The sequence below is a fragment of the Cherax quadricarinatus genome, chromosome 84 (genome assembly GCF_038502225.1).
Source record: "Cherax quadricarinatus isolate ZL_2023a chromosome 84, ASM3850222v1, whole genome shotgun sequence".
NCBI lineage: Eukaryota > Metazoa > Arthropoda > Malacostraca > Decapoda > Parastacidae > Cherax > Cherax quadricarinatus.
This window is the reverse complement of record NC_091375.1, coordinates 9,641,227-9,662,722: the sequence shown is the minus strand read 5'-3', so window position 1 is coordinate 9,662,722 and position 21,496 is coordinate 9,641,227. Positions and strand designations below refer to the sequence as shown.

The 21,496-nt window shown below is 42.5% G+C and overlaps 1 protein-coding gene across 1 annotated transcript in view; it reads left to right on the top strand.

The window, feature by feature from the left end:
• The window catches only part of cac (calcium voltage-gated channel subunit cacophony), a gene marked incomplete in the record, with an annotated part of 730,773 nt that overhangs the window by 575,261 nt on the left and 134,016 nt on the right, over nt 1-21,496 (top strand). The window contains 2 exon segments of the mRNA XM_070103036.1: nt 2,651-2,767; nt 13,599-13,664. Coding sequence (XP_069959137.1) covers nt 2,651-2,767; nt 13,599-13,664 — 183 coding nt within the window.

Sequence of the window (21,496 nt, the reverse complement as noted above, 5' to 3'; positions counted from 1 at the left end):
ACCTCACTCAAGGAGAAAGATCTTGGGGTGAGTATAACACCGAGCATGTCTCCGGAAGCACACATCAATCAGATAACTGCTGCAGCATATGGGCGCCTGGCAAACCTGAGAACAGCATTCCGATACCTTAGTAAGGAATCGTTCAAGACACTGTACACCGTGTATGTCAGGCCCATACTGGAGTATGCAGCACCTGTTTGGAACCCGCACTTGATAAAGCACGTCAAGAAACTAGAGAAAGTACAAAGGTTTGCCACAAGGTTAGTTCCAGAGCTAAGGGGAATGTCCTATGAAGAAAGATTAAGGGAAATCGGCCTGACGACACTGGAGGACAGGAGGGTCAGGGGAGACATGATAACGACATATAAAATACTGCGTGGAATAGACAAGGTGGACAAAGACAGGATGTTCCAGGGAGGGGACACAGAAACAAGAGGCCACAATTGGAAGTTGAAGACACAAATGAGTCAGAGAGATATTAGGAAGCATTTCTTCAGTCATAGAGTTGTAAGGCAGTGGAATAGCCTAGAAAATGACGTAGTGGAGGCAGGAACCATACACAGTTTTAAGACGAGGTTTGATAAAGCTCATGGAGCGGGGAGAGAGAGGGCCCAGTAGCAACCGGTGAAGAGGCGGGGCCAGGAGCTAAGACTCGACCCTTGCAACCACAAATAGGTGAGTACACACACACACACACACACACACACACACACACACAGATAAGTGGTTGTTTGAACCCAATCCCAGCAAATGCAAGATTATGAAGATTGGGGAAAGGGGCCAGAAGACCAGACACAGTATAGACTCAGGATGGAGGCTACAGACCTCATTCAAAGAGGACCTGGGGGTAAGCATAGTGCCTACCATATTACAAAAGGCTCACATCAACAGAATTACCTGGCAAGTCTACGAGTGGCCTTCGGGAATCTTAACAAAAAATGTCATTCAGGGTGCTTTATATAACATATGTCAGGCCCATCTTGGAGTGCACAGCACCAGTATGGAACCCACACCTGTGGAAGTATGTTAAAAAACTGGAGAAAGTGTTGAAGTATGCAGCAAGACTAATTCCAGAACTGAGGATATGAGCTATGAGGAAAGGCTAATATAATTGAATATAACAAGCCTTTAGGAGAGCAGGACCAGTGGAGACATAACATACAAATTACTCAGAGGCATTGGTAGAACAGACAGAGACAAGCTGTTTAAGAGGTACTCAGGGTTAAAGACACAGACAAGTCACAGGAATGTCAGGAAGTATTTCTTCAGTCTCAGGGTGGTCGGGAATTGGAATGATCTCATTGAAGTGGTGAAAGCAGATTCCAGATAGTTTTAAGAATAGGTACAATATGTCCCAAAAGGTTAGGAAAGTATGAGTCTGGTGAGGCAAGGCGAGGAGCTAAGACTCGACCCATGCAGACACATGTAGGTGAGTACGCACACACACATACACATATATGCTAAATAATAACCAACATGGAGATAGAAACACAGGCGGTTGATTGATCTGTATATTTCGACTCCCTTCTGGGATCCTCTTCAACTGAAGAAGATCCCATAAGGGAGTCAAAATATACAGATCAGTCAGCCTTCTGTGTGTCTGTCTCCATATGGATTATTATTAGGCACTGACGAGTGTTCATTACACTTTAGTTATTCATATGGATATATATATATACATACATACATATTAACAAAGTTTATTAGTTGATGCAAAAAATAAATGTCTGGGAGCATAGTGGTGACAATGCTTTTGCATGGGTGTGAGGCATGATCTTTGAATGTTGCAGTGAAGAGGAGGCTGGTGAAATTTGAGGAAGAGGTTGGTGATAGTGAGGAGGAAGCTGGTGTCAGTGAGGAGAAAGCTGGTGGCAATGAGGAAAAGGCTGGTGAAGAAGGTGTTTCAAGAGTACAAGGAGTGAAATAATCAGTGGATGGAGTGGTTTGAAAGGTATTAATTCAGGGACCAAAAGATGAGTTGAAATGGTTTAGTCATTGAAAAAGGAGGAAACAAAATAAGCTGAACAAAGAGCATACATAAGTCTGGAGTGGATGGTAGGACATGTAGGGGATGTCACAGGAAAGATTGGAAGGAAGATGTTAAGAAGGTTTTAAGCATAAGGTGCTTGAGCATCTAGCAGGTATGTGAGCATGCCTGAATGGAGTAGAGACAATTAATTCATGGGCTTTGACCTGCTTTTGTATTGTGAAGGATGTGGATTGATCCATCTACCTGTTTTTATTTGAGGTTCAGTCACTCATATAAGTTGTCATGTTTTTCATGTTTTTGCACTTTCGGAAAGACAAGGGAATGAGTATTGCTGGCTAGGTTTTTCCTTTTCTCGACCATCCTGCCTTAATGGGAGAGACAGAGACATGTTTCTGACCACATTAAAGTGCTCTAATATTTGTGTTCTCTTATTTTTTTACTCTGGTGCTTATATATATATATATATATATATATATATATATATATATATATATATATATATATATATATATATATATATATATATATATATGTATATATATATATATATATATATGTATATATACACACACACTTTTACACACACACATATATGCTATAAGTATCCCTTTTGATGATTTTGTTGATGTTAATGTATTTATTATATTTGCATCTTTCCAGGAAAACTTCATCAATGTGGGATTCTTACGGTTATTTCGAGCAGCTCGACTTATAAAATTGCTTCGCCAGGGTTACACTATTCGAATATTATTATGGACGTTCGTGCAGTCATTTAAGGTAAGTGTATTTCATTTACACTAGGCTTTCTTAGACACCTTCCCTTCCTCTTGTCCATTAGGAACAATTTTTCATTTGAAACTATTAATAAGTTAATATCAATAATGATAATGACTTTATTTCAAATTAAGGTACAAACATACACAATAATTTGAAAACCCTTATTATGTACAGTATTTCAGGCAAACTTAGACTATGGCTACAAGTACATGGTCTAGTACAAGGAATTAAAAATAGTTTAGATACTAGTTAAAAGATTCTTCCTCAAAGAATGCAAAACAATAGCAGTTGTCAGTGTGTAAATATTTCCATGGTAATAGTATCTGTATTAGAGTGAAAAGATTGTAACATTTGGTGCAATATATGGGAGCAGAAAAATGCTAGAAACAAGAAGTACAGAAAGATGAATAATGAATAAAAAGTCAATAAGAAGGTTTCAAGATGTGTTTGATATATACATATGTATATATATATATATATATATATATATATATATATATATATATATATATATATATATATATATATATATATATATATATATATATATATATATATATAAACAGTGGACCCCCGGTTAACGATATTTTTTCACTCCAGAAGTATGTTCAGGTGCCAGTACTGACCGAATTTGTTCCCATAAGAAATATTGTGAAGTAGATTAGTCCATTTCAGACCCCCAAACATACACATACAAACGCACTTACATAAATACACTTACATAATTGGTCGCATTCGGAGGTAATCGTTATGCGGGGGTCCACTGTATATATATATATATATTGTTGTCATGAACTTCATTAAGGTAAGGAGGTGCTTTGTAACAATAGTCTTGAAGAGGTTGGCAGACAGGAAACCTTTGGAATCTTCAGGCAGAAAGTTCCAGATTTTGGAGCCTTTGATGTGCATTTAGCTTTTGTGCAGGTTGAGTCAAACACTGGGATATCAGAGAGGTATTTGTTTCTAGTATTATTAAAAAGAAGTTTACTTTGGTGCAGATCAATAACTTTATAGGGTCAGCAATCTGATGCTCTTGCTAGCCAGATAATCAGTAGCAGTAGTGAGCTAGTTTCCTTTGGAGTTTACCTGGAGAGAGTTCCAGGGGTCAATGCCCCCACGGCCCGGTCTGTGACCAGGCCTCATGGTGGATCAGGGCCTGATCAACCAGGATGTTGCTGCTGGCTGCACGCAATTCAACGTACGAGCCACAGCCCTGCTGGTCAGGTACCAACTTTAGGTGTCTGTCCAGTGCCTGCTTGAAGACAGCCAGGGGTCTATTGGTAATCCCCCTTATGTATGCTGGGAGGCAGTTGAACAGTCTTGGGCCCCTGACACTTATTGTGTTGTCTCTTAGCATGGTAGTGACACCCCTGCTTTTCATTGGCGGGATGTTGCATTGTCTGCCGAGTCTTTTGCTTTCGGAGAGAATGATTTTCGTGTGCAAGTTTGGTACTAGTCCCTCTAGGATTTTCCAGGTGTATATACAGTGGACCCCCGGTTAACGATATTTTTTCACTCCAGAAGTATGTTCAGGTGCCAGTACTGACCGAATTTGTTCCCATAAGAAATATTGTGAAGTAGATTAGTCCATTTCAGACCCCCAAACATACACATACAAACGCACTTACATAAATACACTTACATAATTGGTCGCATTCGGAGGTAATCGTTATGCGGGGGTCCACTGTAATCATGTATCTCTCCTGCCTGCATTCCAGGGAGTACAAGTTCAGGAACTTCAAGTGCTCCCAGTAATTGAGGTGTTTTATCTCAGTTATGCGTGCCGTGAAGGTTCTCTGTACATTTTCTAGGTCAGCAATTTCACCTGCCTTGAAAGGTGCTGTTAGTGTGCAGCAATATTCCAGCCTAGATAGAACAAGCGACCTGAAGAGTGTCATCATGGGCTTGGCATCCCTAGTTTTGAAGGTTCTCATTATCCATCTTGTCATTTTTCTAGCAGATGCGATTGATACAATGTTATGGTCCTTGAAGGTGAGATCCTCCGACATGATCACTCCCAGGCCTTTGACATTAGTTTTTTGCTCTATTGTGTGGCCGGAATTTGTTTTATACTCTGATGAAGTTTTAATTTCTTCATGTTTACCATATCTGAGTAATTGAAATTTCTCATCGTTGAACTTCATATTGTTTTTTGCAGCCCATTGAAAGATTTGGTTGATGTCTACCTGGATCCTTGCATTGTCTGCAATGGAAGACACTGTCATGCAGATTTGGGTGTCATCTGCAAAGGAAGACATGGTGCTATGGCTGACATCCTTGTCTATGTCAGATATGAGGATGAGGAACAAGATGGGAGTGAGTACTGTGCCTTGCAGAACAGAGCTTATCACCGTACCCGCCTCAGACTTTACTCTGTTGACTACTACTACTCTGTGTTCTGTTAGTGAGGAAATTATAGATCCATCGACCAACTTTTCCTGTTATTCCTTTAGCACGCATTTTGTGCACTATTACGCCATGGCCACACTTGTCGAAGGCTTTTGCAAAGTCTGTGTATATTACATCTGCATTCTTTTTGTCTCCTAGTGCATCTAGGACCTTGTCGTAGTGATCCAATAGTTGAGACAGACAGGAGCGACCTGTTCTAAACCCATGTTGCCCTGGGTTGTGTAATTGATGGGTATCTAGGATCCTTTCAAATTATTATTATTATTATAATCAAAAAGAAGCGCTAAGCCACAAGGCCTATACAGCGCTGCAGGGCAGGAAGGAAGCGAGGGCATCAGGTGGCAAAAGGGAGATGGATGAGTAATAGGTTACGGATAACAGCGGGGCAGTGGATGGTGAAAGGGTAAAGGGCAGCAAGAGACTGAACTAGAAAGGGCTGAGGGGAGTGCGAAAAGTATCATCAGAGTTTGTGGAGTAAATCAGTCGTTGTCAAGAAGTCAATGAGAGAGTCAGGATTAAAGGAGGGTCCATCAGCAAGAAGGGAAGGTAAAGAGAGTAGTAGAACGAAGACGACGTTGGAGGTAAATTCTGCGTGCTCGTTGATAGAGAGGGCAGTCTAACAGAATGTGGCTAATCGATACTGGAACTTGACACTGCTCACAGAGATGAACAGGGTGCCTCTCCATGAGATACCCATGAGTAAGACGAGTGTGACCAATGCTAAGGCGGGAGAGAGTGGTCTCCCAACCTCGGCACTGATGACAAGAAGACGGCCAGTAACCTATGCTCAGTTTAATAGAATGAAGTTTGTTACTGAGCAGAGTTGACCAACGTTGTTGCCAATGGGTGCGAAGGTGGGTAGCTATTGCAGCAAAATAGTCCAGAAATGGAACACCTCGATAGGAAATTGGTAGGTCGTGTACTGCTGACCGCGCAGCAGTGTCTGCCTGTTCATTGCCCTGTACGTCGACATGACCAGGGACCCAACAAAAAACAATATCTTTATGTTTGGTAGAGATACGGCGTAGCCAAAGTTGGATACGGAGAACTAGGGGATGAGATGTATCAAATTTTCGTATAGCCTGTAGAGCACTAAGGGAGTCCGAGACTACTACAAATGATGACACAGGCATAGATGCGATACGAATAAGTGCTGCAAGAATGGCATACAGTTCAGCAGTAAAAATGCTAGCTGAAGATAGTAAATGTCCCCGCACGACGCTGTCTGGAAACACTGCTGCGAATCCGACGCCGTCTGAAGACTTAGAGCCATCTGTGTACACAGCGGTGGCATGAGAATGGGAGTGGAAGTGATCAAGAAAAAGAGAGCAGGAAGCCACCGTAGGCAGTTGAGCTTTCGAGCAAGGGAGTGAGAAAGAACAGACCCGAACAGCTGGAACTTCCCAGGGGGGTAGGGAAAAGTGAGATGCTACATGAACATATAAAGGTGGTAACTGAAGGGAAGACAAGAGTGAATGTAGGCGAAGAGAAAAGGGACGGAGCAAACAGGGGCGGCGAACGAATAAAGAATGTCTACTAATATCGGTGACCATTCTATAAATGGAAGGATTGTGTAGATCATGAGAGCGTACATAGTAGCGAAGGCAATGGGCATCACGGCGATCAGACAAGGATGGAACATTCGCTTCTGTATAGAGGCTCTCAACAGGGGAAGAGCGAAAAGCACCAAGGCACAAACGTAATCCTTGGTGATGGATAGAGTTAAGGCTAGAGAGAGTAGCAGGAGAGGCCGCGGAATAAATCTGGTCACCATAATCGAGTTCCGATAAAACGAGGGCTGAATGTAGGCGAAGCAGAGTTTGACGATCAGCTCCCCAGGAAAGATGAGCAAGGGTTTTAAGAAGGTTTAGCCGGCTGTGACAAGTTGCCTTCAGAGAGGTTATGTGAGGTTTCCAGGATAACCGACGGTCAAAGAGAAGGCCTAGAAACCTGACTGTATCACGTTCGGGGATACGGGAGCCATAGAGATACAAAGGATGATCGGAGATAACAGAGCGTCTAGTGAAAGTAATTTGGTGAGTTTTGGTACTTGAAAATTTAAACCCATGCGTGGTGGCCCAAGTGGAAACACGGTCGACCGCATGCTGGAGAGAAACTGCAATAAGATGACAGTCAGCGCCTGCACAAGCAATAGCGAAGTCATCAACATAGAGTGATGACCAAATATTGGGTGGAAGAACAGAGGCTAAATCATTTATAGCAAGGAGAAAAAGTGTTGTGCTTAGAACACATCCCTGAGGGACACCTTCAGCTTGGACGAAGTCCGGGGAAAGAACATTATTGACTCGAACACGGAAATGTCTGTCAGTTAAAAAGTTCGTAAGGAAGGATGGTAGATTGACTCGGAGGCCTAAGGAATGGGCCTGGGCCAAAATATTATACCTCCAAGTTGTGTCATATGCCTTCTCAAGGTCAAAAAATATGGCAATAACTGAGTGATTATTCGCAAAGGCATTACAAACATACGTATCCAAGCGTAGTAAGGGGTCTATGGTAGAACGACCCTTACGAAAGCCATATTGACTAGCGGAGAGACTGTTGTGTGTCTCTAAATACCACATTAAACGTCGATTTATGAGACGTTCCATCACTTTGCAAACTGCACTAGTAAGAGCGATGGGGCGATAGTGGGAGGCATCATGTCCTGTAGTACCCGGTTTGCGGAAAGGGAGAACAATGGCAGATTTCCACAGCTGGGGAAGAACTCCTTGTGCCCAAATAAGATTGAAGAGGTGTAAGAGGACTACAAGGGCTGACCGATGTAAATGTTGTAACATACGAATATGAATGTCGTCAGGTCCAGCTGCCGATGATCGGCAAGCTGAGAGCGTTGCCTCCAGTTCTTGAAGTGTAAAAGGCACATTATACTGTTCTTCTCTGAGAGAAGAAAAGTCCAAGGGTACTAACTCTAGACTTTGAGGAAAGAAACGAGGGGCATAGATGGAGCCCTCGGGAAATACGGACCAGATGTGTGCCAAGTTCAATGGCAACGTCGAGAGGGTTTGCTACATCAACACCAGCGACCCGTAGAACAGGAGCTGGGTCAGGAGAGTATTTACCACTCAATTTCCTCACTTTTTTCCAGACTGCACTCATAGAAGAAGCAGAGGTGATGGTGGAAACATAGTCTCGCCAACAAGTGCGTTTAGCTTCACGGATGACACGGCGAGCGATCGCACGCTTCTGCTTAAAATCAAGAAGTCTCTCAGCGGTTCTATTGTACCGGTACCTGCCCCATGCAGCACGTTTCAAACGTACTGCACGAGCACAAGCAGGAGACCACCAAGGCACGCACTTCTGAGAATGCCTTCCTGAGGTTTGGGGTATAGAATGAAAAGCTGCGGTATAAACTGACGTCGAGAAGATGTCTAGGAGCTCATCAATGGAGGATGAAGAAGGAACCTCACTAAAAGCAGTGAGGTGTGAGTAAAGATCCCAATTTGCCCGATCAAATTGCCAGCGAGGGCTACGGAAAGGTGGTGAATAGGAAGGAGAAGTAAGAATGATCGGAAAATGATCGCTGTCATGTAAGTCTGGTAGAACTGACCAGGTGAAGTCTAGTGCAGTGGAGGAAGAGCAGACTGATAGATCGATGCAAGAGAGAGTATGAGTACGAGGATCAAAATGGGTGGGAGTACCCGTATTTAAAACATGGAGGGGGTGAGAGGCGAGAAAAGCCTCCAACTGAATGCCACTTGAGTCACAATGAGACCCCCCCCAGAGGAAATGGTGGGCATTAAATTCACCAAGTAACAGAAGTGGTGGTGGTAAGGATGAAACAAGAAAGGCAAAGTCTGGGATAGAAAATGCTCGAGAAGGAGAGAGATATAAAGAACATATTGTAAACCACTTATTCAAGTGGATACGGGCTGCAGTGTAATACAGCGAGGTATGGACAAATAGTTGACAGTACGGAATATCATTGCGTAGAAGGGCACTTTCATTAAAGGTCCCATCTGAGAAAGGATCCGAAGAATACAATAAATTATAGCCTGAGATAGGTTGGAAAACAGCCAAGTGTAATTTTGGTTCTTGTAAGCAAGCACCAACAGGGGAAAACCTGGAAAGCAACATCTGAAGCTCACCCCGATTACCCCTGAGGCCGCGGATATTCCACTGTAAATAGGCCATGATTGGCGATGAAGAAAATATCAGGAATCTGTAGGTAAAGGCACCTACGGACTAAAGGGGTTAGAAAAGTCAACATGTGGTGGCATTGGAAGACGTTCAAGTAGCGAAGGAACGGAGCGTTGCGAAGAATGGGGTTGTGAAGATGGAGGAGAGGGAAGAGAAGGAACAGGAAGTGAATCAGTGTCCATTGAAGGTTTAGTCTCTGCAATATATTCTGAAATGGCTTCAAGTGTTTCTGAATTCAAAGATGTATGGGAGACCATATTAGAGATAGAAGGAGGAGGGTGAGTAAAAATTGGGACAGTAATGGACTGTACCAAAGTAGAGGGGGAGGGAAGAGTGTAAGGGACTGGAGATGAAGTGTGGGGGGGGACAGAAGAGGCAGAAACCTGGGAGGTGGCAGAAGAGGGAGAAACTTGGGAGGGGACGGGGGTGGAAGGCATAGTACGAGGAGGAGGGTGAATCTCCACACTTGTAATAGAGCCAGAGAGAGGGGAAGAACTAGGTACAGAGACTGGAAAGGTAAAGTGTGGAGGTGGAAGAAGGGAAGGAAGGGGCAAGGAAGATTTGAGCAATGTGGATTTTTTGGACTTCTGAGTAGAGGGGCGATTGGTATTAGGTGTCGTACAAGGTCTTGTCGATACTGGGGCTTGTGAGGAAGGACACGAAGATGTGAGAACAGACTGAGTTGTAGTCGGGACGTCAGAGCCAAGGACAGCAAAAGGATTAGATGCCGTAGTGGCTATGGGAGGGGTAACAACAGAGGAGGCTGCAGAAGATGGGACCCCAGAAGTGGGGGGATGTTTGGAAACACGAGAATAAGAAACACGGGGTAGTCTCCCTTGGAGGCGGAGATGAGTAACTGCCATAGCATAAGGGAGGCCTTCTGCCTCTTTGAGGCAACGGATTTCACGTTCATTTAAGTAGACCTGGCAACGGCGGGAGTACGAAGGGTGAGCTTCATTACAATTAAGGCAAGATGGAGGTTGACTGCAAGATGTATTAGAATGGTCGTCGGCACCACAGACTGGGCATTCGGCCATAGATCTGCAATATTTCGCTGGGTGACCAAAACGCCAGCAATTTCTACATTGCTGTGGTGTAGGTATCACCTTTCGAACTTATAACCGATGTCCCGCGACATATACAGAGGACGGGAGTTCTCGGCTGTCAAAAGTTAAACGAGCCACATTGCAAGGGTAACGTCTCCGCCCCCGGGCAGGAAGGACATAAGTGTCTACTTTGAGGATTGGGAGATCCTGAAGTTACAGCTGTTCAAAAATGTCATTGCCACATGACTGGAAATTCTGTTGGACTATGGTATGGGGCAGAATGACAGTACCACTACAAGAATTGAGAGAAAGATGTTTTTCAATAGTGATAGGAGTAGTAACTTATATCATTTAGGACTTGGTTTACTTGGTCCCACTTTATGTTCTTGTTACTGAAGTTGAATTTAGTGAAGGCTCCCTTGTGACTGATCCCATTTTGTTGGTCTGGAGCTCCGCGCATACATGTCTGAACCTCGATTATGTTGTGATCCGAGTATATTGTTTTTGATATGGTGACATTTCGTATCAGATCATCATTGTTAGTGAAGATGAGGTCTAGTGTATTCTCCAGTCTAGTAGGCTCTATTATTTGCTGGTTTAAGTTGAATTTTGTGCAGAGATTTAAAAACTCGTGTGTGTGTGTGTGTGTGTGTGTGTGTGTGTGTGTGTGTGTGTGTGTGTGTGTGTGTGTGTGTGTGTGTGTGTGTGTGTGTGTGTGTGTGTGTGTGTGTGTGTGTTGTGTGTGTGTTGTGTGTGTGTTGTGTGTGTGTTGTGTGTGTGTTGTGTGTGTGTTGTGTGTGTGTTGTGTGTGTGTTGTGTGTGTGTTGTGTGTGTGTTGTGTGTGTGTTGTGTGTGTTGTGTGTGTGTGTGTGTGTGTGTGTGTGTGTGTGTGTGTGTGTGTGAGTGAGTGAGTGAGTGAGTGAGAGAGAGAGAGAGAGAGAGAGAGAGAGAGAGAGAGAGAGAGAGAGAGAGAGAGAGAGAGTGAGAGTGAGAGTGAGAGTGAGTGAGTTCTCGTCTGAGCTGCCTCCTGGTGTTATCACTGCAACAACATTATTTGCTATATTCCTCCATTTTAGGTGCCTTAAGTTGAAATCCCCCAGGAGCAAGATGTTGGGGGCAGGAGCTGGAAGGTTTTCCAGACAGTGGTCAATTTTCAACAGCTGTCCCTGGAATTGTTGGGACATTGTATCCGGAGGCTTGTAGACTATCACAATGACTAAATTTTGGTTCTCGATCTTTACTGCTAAAATTTCAGCTACATCATTTGAAGCATTTAGCAGTTCTGTGCAAATAAGTGACTCTGCGATATACAGGCCAATCCCCCCCTTTTGCTTGTTCACTCTGTTGCATCTGTATAGGTTGTAACCTGGGATCCATATTTCGTTGTCCAAGTGATCCTTTATGTGGGTCTCTGTAAAAGCTGCGAACATTGCATTTGCCTCTGCAAGCAGTCCACGGATGAAAGGTATTTTGTTGTTCGTTGCTGGCTTTAGACTGTCATCGGATTGGTGGTATTGGTGGTACGGGGGGGGGGGATTTTTTTTTTCCAGCACTAATATCTGTATCTGTTGGTTTGGAGTGGAGGCCATCGACTGTGATTCCACTCCAAAATGACTAGATTTGGTGTATGATTTCTGCCATTTCCTGCCAGTTTTTTTCCTTCCTGGCACTTAAAAACTTCTCCCTCTTGAGTGGCTGTGTCTACCCAGGTTTTCCCACGGTCTGGATGTTTTGTACCTTTTTGTCCCCTTTAGATGGTGTGCCTGACAATTTAAGTTATAGCACAGTCTTTCCTGTACTGAAGAGGGACACATTTCAGGGTGAAAAAGCTTACAGGAAGGGATTTTGCATTTTCCTGTTGTCATATGGGCACGGCATTTTCAGGGAAACCGGCAGGCCGGACTTGAGTCCTGGAGATGGGAAGTACAGTGCCTGCACTCTGAAGGAGGGGTGTTAATGTTGCAGTTTAAAAACTGTAGTGTAAAGCACCCTTCTGGCAAGACAGTGATGGAGTGAATGATGGTGAAAGTTTTTCTTTTTCGGGCCACCCTGCCTTGGTGGGAATCGGCCGGTGTGATAATAAAAAAAAAATAATTTTCTAGGGTGGTCATAGTTGCACATCCCATCTGTTTTTCCAGATATCCCATGTCTGCAGATACCAAGTGCATAATATGTGCACAGGCTTGGTTTCCATTTGCCTTGGATTTTTGTGGCTGTATTCCCTGTTGGTACATGTTTTCCTGTCTCATTCCTATCCTCACTAGTATTAACAATGGAGCTCTCACCAGTTGTTTCTGGTAATATATCCTCACTATTACTCGTGGAGTCTCCTTGTTTGCTATCTCCTGTGGTATTACTAGTTTGTAATTTTGGTTTTATCTTGTCCTTGACTACACTTGTTTCCCCACTACAGCTCCTGTCTCCCTCGAGGCCACTATATGCATTTCACCATGCATACAGTTACTGTCTACCAGGACAGCATCTCCAGCCTTACAGTTCCTGACTACATGGCCAGCACCTCTAGTCATACAGTTACTGTCAGCCAGGACATCATCTGCACCAAGGGTGATAGCTCCATCCAGCCCAGACTTTTTATTTTCCCATCTGTTATAGAATGCTTCCAGGTTTTCTATGAAGGCTGCTTTGATGTTATCCTCTTTTAATACAAATGTGATTTTAGTCCACAGATTAATCTCATTTGGGCATACCCAAAAACATTTCCCTGATTTAATACCTCTTGTAGATAATTCTTGGATATCTGCACAGGGGGCGGGACACCAATTTCCACAAAGGCTGCATAAAATCCATGTGGAAGCTCATTTGTTTGTTTGGTTGCAAACTACACAGGATTTCATAATGTGATTTTTAATGGTTGATTTACTGTGATTCTACTAATAACCTCTTGAATATTCTACTAATAACCTCCTTAAAGTGAAGATCTGGCTATTTGTATTTCTCTTTCTATATGTACCTGTATATTTGGACAAGCTTACCGCTGTAAGATAGTTGTGTGTTTGATAAGGGCGCCTAAAAATCTTGAAAATCTTTTACTTTTGTTCTGGCAATATTTGTGATATTTGCTGGTAGCAGGTTGAATAGTTTAGGGTCATGGATGTTGATGTTGTTTTCTTACTGTGCCCATGGTGCCCCTGCTTTTCACTGGATTTATCATGAACTTCTATCCATATCTTTTATCTAATATCTACTTTCTTCTACAGGCACTGCCGTACGTTTGTCTTCTCATTGCCATGTTGTTCTTCATCTACGCTATTATTGGGATGCAGGTAAGCTCGCTCCCTATGCTTTAACAATGCCAAAAAATTGCCCCATATTGAAATAATTTAATAGAAAAACTGGGCACAAAATTCAGATAAAAAGACAAGTGACAGTTGAGCCAGATTTTAACATGCTGCTTTTGGTGTTCTAAAATATACATGTAATACATATTGGTCAATATATAATATTCAGGTTAAAAACCTTATGGCCTTGGTTTTCAGTGGAAGTATTGTGAGAAACAAGTTTTTTTTTTCTCTTATGGCTCTTTTCATTCACCAAATTCAACTTTGATTACTCCCTTGTATTCTATCACACATAACACTGTAAATGAAAGATGTTGATGTGCCATATTTTACGGTGAACAAGATGCTCCTGTGTCATGGATGCAACCCCTCCCTCCCCCCTCACCACCACCACCATTCTGATTGGCTAAATTTTGGGAAAACAGATACATAATGGTACTTCAGCCTCCAAGATGCTGGGTATATTTTCGAGACTTATTTTGGAGAAAAAAAAAATAGTGTCTGATGCTGTAAAATATGGTGTGTACTGCATAATTATATGCTTCATACTTCAGTGAAATAACTGATAGATGCATTTGCACTAATGATAGACAATTCTTACACATAATATATCCTTTATGTAGAACTCATTTTGTTTCAAGAATATAAATCACTGTATCATAGCCGGGACAATTTACAACTATGTAGCGCACAGTTCGAAGAGGAAACTTTCAGCACCATGTTGGTCTGCCTGAAATTTCTTCTAAATTGTACATTAGTTTAAAATTTTTATTATTTGGTGATAAAACCTCATTTTTTTTCATAATTTTGCCATTTCATACTAACATAATGATTCAAAGGTAAATGAAATTTAGATTGTGAAAGCTTCATCTCCTGAGATTTTTTGAGCAGGATGGGTTGCCACTTCAAAACACACTACAATATTTATATATTTGCCACACATAGCCCTTCAGTGATCATTATTTTATTTTAGTACAGGAGGGCCCCCCCACTTTTACAGCTGTTAGGTTCCCGACTCCTGGCGATAATTGAAAATCGCCGGCGAGTGAAAAAGAGCCTTTTATTCATTATCAGATACATCTAAAATACCTGATGGTCACCCTTCCCTTTGCAACTGTTGTGTGAAAACAGATGGAAGGCGGAAAAAGCATCGAACATAATAAATAATGGCTTAATTGAAAACCAGCAAAAATATGCAGCACCGAAAAAAAGGTGGCAAACATGCGGGGTCCTCCTGTATTCCAGTATACATTATATCTTTGTTTTTTTTTTTTCAATTTTTAAGAACATACTCATTTTTCAACCTTCTCAGGTTTGTATAAATGGCTTTTATACTTTTATAGTAATTTGTCTTATTTAAATCTGTTTTTTTCCCTTTTCCATTAATAAAAAATGAAGTTGATTTTGCAGACATTATTTATTTTAAGTCAAAGACACTTTTTAAATTTCAAAATTTTTCTAATACACTATACATTAATCAACAATGTTTGTTCATATTTTGAAACATAACTTCCAAAATTTTGACTTTTGAAAGAAACTTGTATAAGTATTAACTTGCACTACATTATCTCTAATTCATATTTTTTGTTTTATTTGAAGAATCTGTTCCAGAATTACAAGTTCAAAATATTCTCAAACAATTTTATTTTTATTCTCAAATGTGAGTAAGAAATTATTATCCATATGCAAATAAAAATTCTGGATTTTATTTTATAATATCTCTTCAATTCAAAATTTTCAGAATAGAATAGGAGAGAAAGTTTGTAAAAAATTAGATTTCAGATTCTTCCACATTCTGATTTTTTTTATAAAATAAAAAATTCCAAATTAAATTTTGAATATTTCTGTTTTGGTTCATCTTTCTTGTATTAGAGAGAGAGAGAGAGAGAGAGAGAGGTTTGATTCCTATTACAGTAATATAGTCTGATTTTGTAAAATTTGGACAGACCTATACACACCTGGAGTTTACCTGGAGTTTACCTGGAGAGAGTTCCGGGGGTCAACGCCCCCGCGGCCCGGTCTGTGACCAGGCCTCCTTAGGTCAGTGTCCCAGGATGCGACCCACACCAGTCGACTAACACCCAGGTACCCATTTTACTGATGGGGAACATAGACAACAGGTGGAAAGAAACACGTCCAATGTTTCTACTCTGGCTGGGAATCGAACCCAGGCCCTCGCCGTGTGAAGCGAGAGCGTTAACCACCAGGCCAGATAAGATACAGGCCAGATAAGATACATATCATTATATTCTCTACCCTAATAATTAACAGTAAGATAAAATAAGTGGCATTGGTTTCCAGGTAAACTCCAGCCTTCCCTTATGTCATAGCTAATTCTCTCTGAAAAGTTATTCAACAGATATTTTGTGCATTTCCATCTGGTTGTATTATTGTATAGAAAAGAAGATGGCTGGTAACCAAAGTATTTAGAGAATGTTCTGCATATCACATCCTAAAGAGAATGTAGGAAATACATGAGTGCTCACATGTGTTGATGCACATCTTCTGAGGAGCTAAAGTTTCCTACCAAGAGTTCCTCTGTAGGTAAATGCTTGTGTTAATGCATCAAAGTACTCGGCTAATGTATTTTCTTATTTTTGACTGTGGTATTGTTTAATACCAGGACTTGAGTCCTGCAGGTGAGAGATACATTGCATGCACTCTGAAGGATGGGTGTGGTTATTTGCAGTTTTGAACTGTAGTATCAGCACCCCTCTAGCAAGACAGTGATGGAATGATTGATGGTAAAAGTTTGATCTTTTTTGGGTCACCCTGCCTAGGTGGGAGATGGCCGTTTTGTTGAAAATAAATATACACACACACACACACGTACATGCACACACACATGCACACGCATGCTCGCACATGCATAGCAGTGAAAGCCAAGTCTGACCCAAAACTGTAGTACAGTCACATCAGGAAGAAAACTGTCAAAGACCAGGTAATCGGGCTGAGGAAAGAACCAGGGGAGTTTACAAGAAACAACCTTGAAGTATGTGAGAAGCTTAATGTGAGATTCAAAGAAGTATTCACATTGGAGACAGAAAGGACTCTGGAAAGACAGAGTGGTGGGGTACACCAACGAGTGCTGGACACAATACGTACAACCAAGGAGGAGGTGAAGAGGCTGCTAAGTGAACTAGTTATCTCAAAGGCCATGAGGCTGGACAACATCTCTCCATGGCTCCTGAGAGAGGGAGCAGAGGTGCTCTGTGTACCACTAACAACAATCTTCACCATTTATGAAAACAGAGCAACCACTTGAGGTATGGAAGACAGCCAATGTAGTCCCAGTTTTTAAAAGAGGAGACAGACATGCAGCTTTAAACTACAGACTAGTGTTACTGACATGTATGCAAAGTCATGGAGAAGATTATCAGGAGAAGAGTGGTAGACCACCTAGAAAGGAATGATCTTATAAACAACAACCAGCACAGATTCAGAGATGGGAAATCCTGTGTCACAAAACCTACTAGAGTTCTGTGACAAGGTGACAGCAGTAAGACAAGAGAGAGAGGGGAGGGGTGGGTAGATTGCATTTTCTTGGATTGCAAGAAGGTTTTTGACACAGTTAAACACAAGAGATTAGTGCAAAAGCTAGAAGACCAGGCAGGTATTACAGAGAAGACACTGCAGTGGATCAGAGAATACCTGACGGGAAGGCTTTAGCAAGTCATGGTACATGATGAAGTGTCAGAGTGGGCACCTGTGATGAGTGGGGTTCCACAGGGGTCACTCCTAGGACCAGTGCTGTTTCTGGTATATGTGAATGACATGATGGAAGGAATAGTCTCAGAAGTGTCCCTGTTTGCAGACAATGTGAAGTTAATGAGGAGAATTCAGTCAGGGGAGGACAAGGCAGGACTACAGAGGGATCTGGATAGGCTTCAGGCCTGGTCCAGCAACTTGCTCCTGGAGCTCAACCCCACCTAGTGCAAAGTCATGAAGATTGGGGAAGTAAAGTAAAAGTAAAGTAAAGTTTATTTCTTTGTAAAGGTTACAATGTGTAATTACAATTTTGATTTGCTAAGTACAAAGATAGCCACTATCATGCTGAGGCATATTGGGCAAACTAATCCTAATACATAGTAACTAATTAAAACTAGATAAGATAATAGTAACTATACTTAATAGTAACTATACTTAATAGTAACTATACTTAATAGTAACTATACTTAAAACTAGACAAGAAGTAATGGTTAACTGTTTTACAATCTTATTTAAACTTAATACAAGTGAGAGGTAGTAAGGTGGAGAAGGATTCAGTAAAATAATCTTGAAATTGCACATAAAACCTACCTTACAAGTAATGGTGCAGGTGGTAATATTTTATGGATTGGCAGAATTAAAAGCCAGGAGGTCACATAATAAAATTAATTAGCAAATATTTTGGCTGATTTGGTTAATATTGAGAGAGAAGATGATTTTATGGATTGGCAGAATTAAGAGCCTAGAGGTCACATAATGAAACTAGTTAGCAGATGTTTTGGTTGATTTGGTTAATATTTTGAGATAAGATGATTTTTTAGCAAAGTTCTAAATTTATAAGCTGTCAGGGGATCCTTGACCTGTTACGGTAGTGAGTTGCAGATCTTTGGGCCCTTTATGTGCATAGCTTTCTGGCATAGTGAGAGACTGACTTGAGGGATGTTGAAAAGTGCCTTGTATTGTGGCTGTGCATTCTGTTGTAACTGTCAAGGAGTAGTTTTAGGGAAGGGTTTACAGAGTACAGTCTAGGGGGCCAAAGATTACAAACCTCACTCAAGGAAGAGGATCTCAGGAGTGTATATAATACCGACCACATGAATGATGGTGAAAGTTTTTCTTTTTCGGGCCACCCTGCCTTGGTGGGAATCGGCCAGTGTGATAATAAAAAAAAAATAATAATCTCCTGAGGTGCATATCAACCAAATAACTGCTGCAGCATATGGGCAACTGGCAAACCTAGGAATAGCATTTCAGTATCTCAGTAAGGAGTCATTCCAGACTGTACACCATGTACCTCATACCCATATTAGAGTACGCAGCTCCAGTTTGGAACCCACACCTGGCCAAGCACATCAGGAAACAAGAGAAAGGGCAAAGGTTTGCAACAAAACTAGTCCCAGAGCTAAGGAGCATGTCCTATGAGGAGAGGTTAAGGGAACTCGACCTGATGGTACTGGAGGACAGGAGGGATAGGAGGGACATGATAACAGCATATAAAATACTGAGAGGAATTGACAAGGTGGACAGAGACAGGATGTTCCAGAGATGGGACACAGCAACAAGGGGTCACAATTGGAAGTTGAAGACCCAGATGAGTCAAAGGGATGTTAGGAAGTATTTCTTCAGCCACAGAGTAGTCAGGAAGTGGAATAGTTTGGGAAGCGATGTAGTGGAGGCAGGATCCATACATAGCTTTAAGCAGAGGTACGATAAAGCTCATGGTTCAGGGAGAGTGACCTAGTAGCGACCAGTGAAGAGGCGGGGCCAGGAGCTTGGACTCGACCCCTGCAACTTCAACTAGGTGAGTACAACTAGGTGAGTACACACACACAAACCAGGCCTAGTGTCTAATCGACATGTGCCTAGGACGAAATGGTAACTAACACACACACACACAGGATGTTCCAGAGATTGGACACAGTAACAAGGGGACACAGTTGGAAGTTGAAGACACAGATGAATCACAGGGATGTTAGGAAGTATTTCTTCAGCCACAGAGTAGTCAGTAAGTGGAATAGTTTGGGAAGCGATGTAGTGGAGGCAGGATCCATACATTGCTTTAAGCAGAGGTATGATAAAGCTCACGGTTCAGAGAGAGTGAACTAGTAGCGATCAGTGAAGAGGTGGGGCCAGGAGCTCAGACTCGACCCCCGCAACCTCAACTAGGTGAGTACAGAGAGAGAGAGAGAGAGAGACAGTGAAGAGGCTTCTGAGTGAGCTAGATACCTCAAAGGCAATGGGGCTGGATAACATCTCTCCATGGGTCCTGAGAGAGGGAGCAGAGGCGCTATGTGTGCCCCTAACAACAATATTCAATACATCTATCGAAACAGGGAGATTGCCTGAGGCATGGAAGACAGCAAATGTAGTCCCAATCTTTTAAAAAGGAGACAGACATGAAGCACTAAACTACAGACCAGTGTCACTGACATGTATAGTTTGCAAAGTCATGGAGAAGATTATCAGGAGAAGAGTGGTGGAACACCTAGAAAGGAATGATCTCATCAACAGCAGCCAACATGGTTTCATTGATGGGAAATCCTGTGTCACAAACCTATTGGAGTTCTATGACATGGTGACAGCAGTAAGACAAGAGAGAGAGGGGTGGGTGGATTGCATTTTCTTGGACTGCAAGAAGGTGTTTGACACAGTTCCACACAAAAGATTAGTGCAAAAAACTGGAGGATCAAGCAGGGATAACAGGAAAGGCACTACAATGGATCAGGGAATACTTGTCAGGAAGACAGCAGCGAGTCATGGTACGTGGCAAGGTGTCAGAGTGGGCACCTGTGACCAGCGGGGTCTCACAGGGGTCAGTCCTAGGACCAATGCTGTTTCTGGTATTTGTGAACGACATGACAGAAGGAATAGAATCCGAAGTGTCCCTGTTTGCAGATGACGTGAAGTTGATGAGAAGAGTTCAGTCGATCGAAGACCAGGCAGAACTACAAAGGGATCTGGATAGGCTGCAGACCTGGTCCAGCAACTGGCTCCTGGAGTTCAATCCCACCAAGTGCAAAGTCATGAGGATTGGGGAAGGGCAAAGAAGACCGCAGACGGAGTACAGTCTAGGGGGCCAGAGACTACAAACATCACTCAAGGAAAAAGATCTTGGGGTGAGTATAACACCAGGCACATCTCCTGAAGCGCACATCAACCAAATAACTGCTGCAGCATATGGGCACCTAGCAAACCTCAGAACAGCATTCCGACATCTTAATAAGGAATCGTTCAGGACCCTGTACACTGTGTACGTTAGGCCCATATTGGAGTATGCGGCACCAGTTTGGAACCCACACCTAGCCAAGCATGTAAAGAAACTAGAGAAAGTGCAAAGGTTTGTAACAAGACTAGTCCCAGTGTTAAGAGGTATGTCCTATGATGAGAGGTTAAGGGAAATCAACCTGACGACACTGGAGGACAGGAGAGATAGGGGGGACATGATAACGACTTACAAAATACTGAGAGGAATTGACAAGGAGGACAAAAACAGGATGTTCCAGAGACTGGACACAGCAACACGGGGACACAGTTGGAAGCTGAAGACACAGATGAATCAAAGGGATGTTAGGAAGTATTTCTTCAGCCACAGAGTAGTCAGGAAGTGGAATAATTTGGGAAGCGATGTAGTGGAGGCAAGATCCATACATAGCTTTAAGCAGAGGTACGATAAAGCTCATGGTTCAGGGAGAGTGACCTAGTAGTGACCAGTGAAGAGGCGGGGCCAGGAGCTTGGACTCGACCCCTGCAACCTCAACTAGGTGAGTACAACTAGGTGAGTACACACACACACACACAGACAACTGGAGGGTGTTCTAGGAGTCAACACCCCTGTGGCCTGGTCCATGATCAGTCTTGATAGTGGATCAGGGCCTGTTCAACTAGGCTATTACTGCTGGCCACACACAGTCCAACGTATGAACCCCAGCCTGACTGGTCAGCTACTGACTATGTATCTGTCCATTTCCCTCTTGAAGACAGCCAGGGGTCTACTGGTAATCTTCCTGTTGTATGATAGGAGGTTGATGAACAGCCATGGGCCCCTGACACTTATTGTGTTTTATCTCAGAGTACTCAAGACACCCTTGCTTTTCATTGGGGGTGTATTG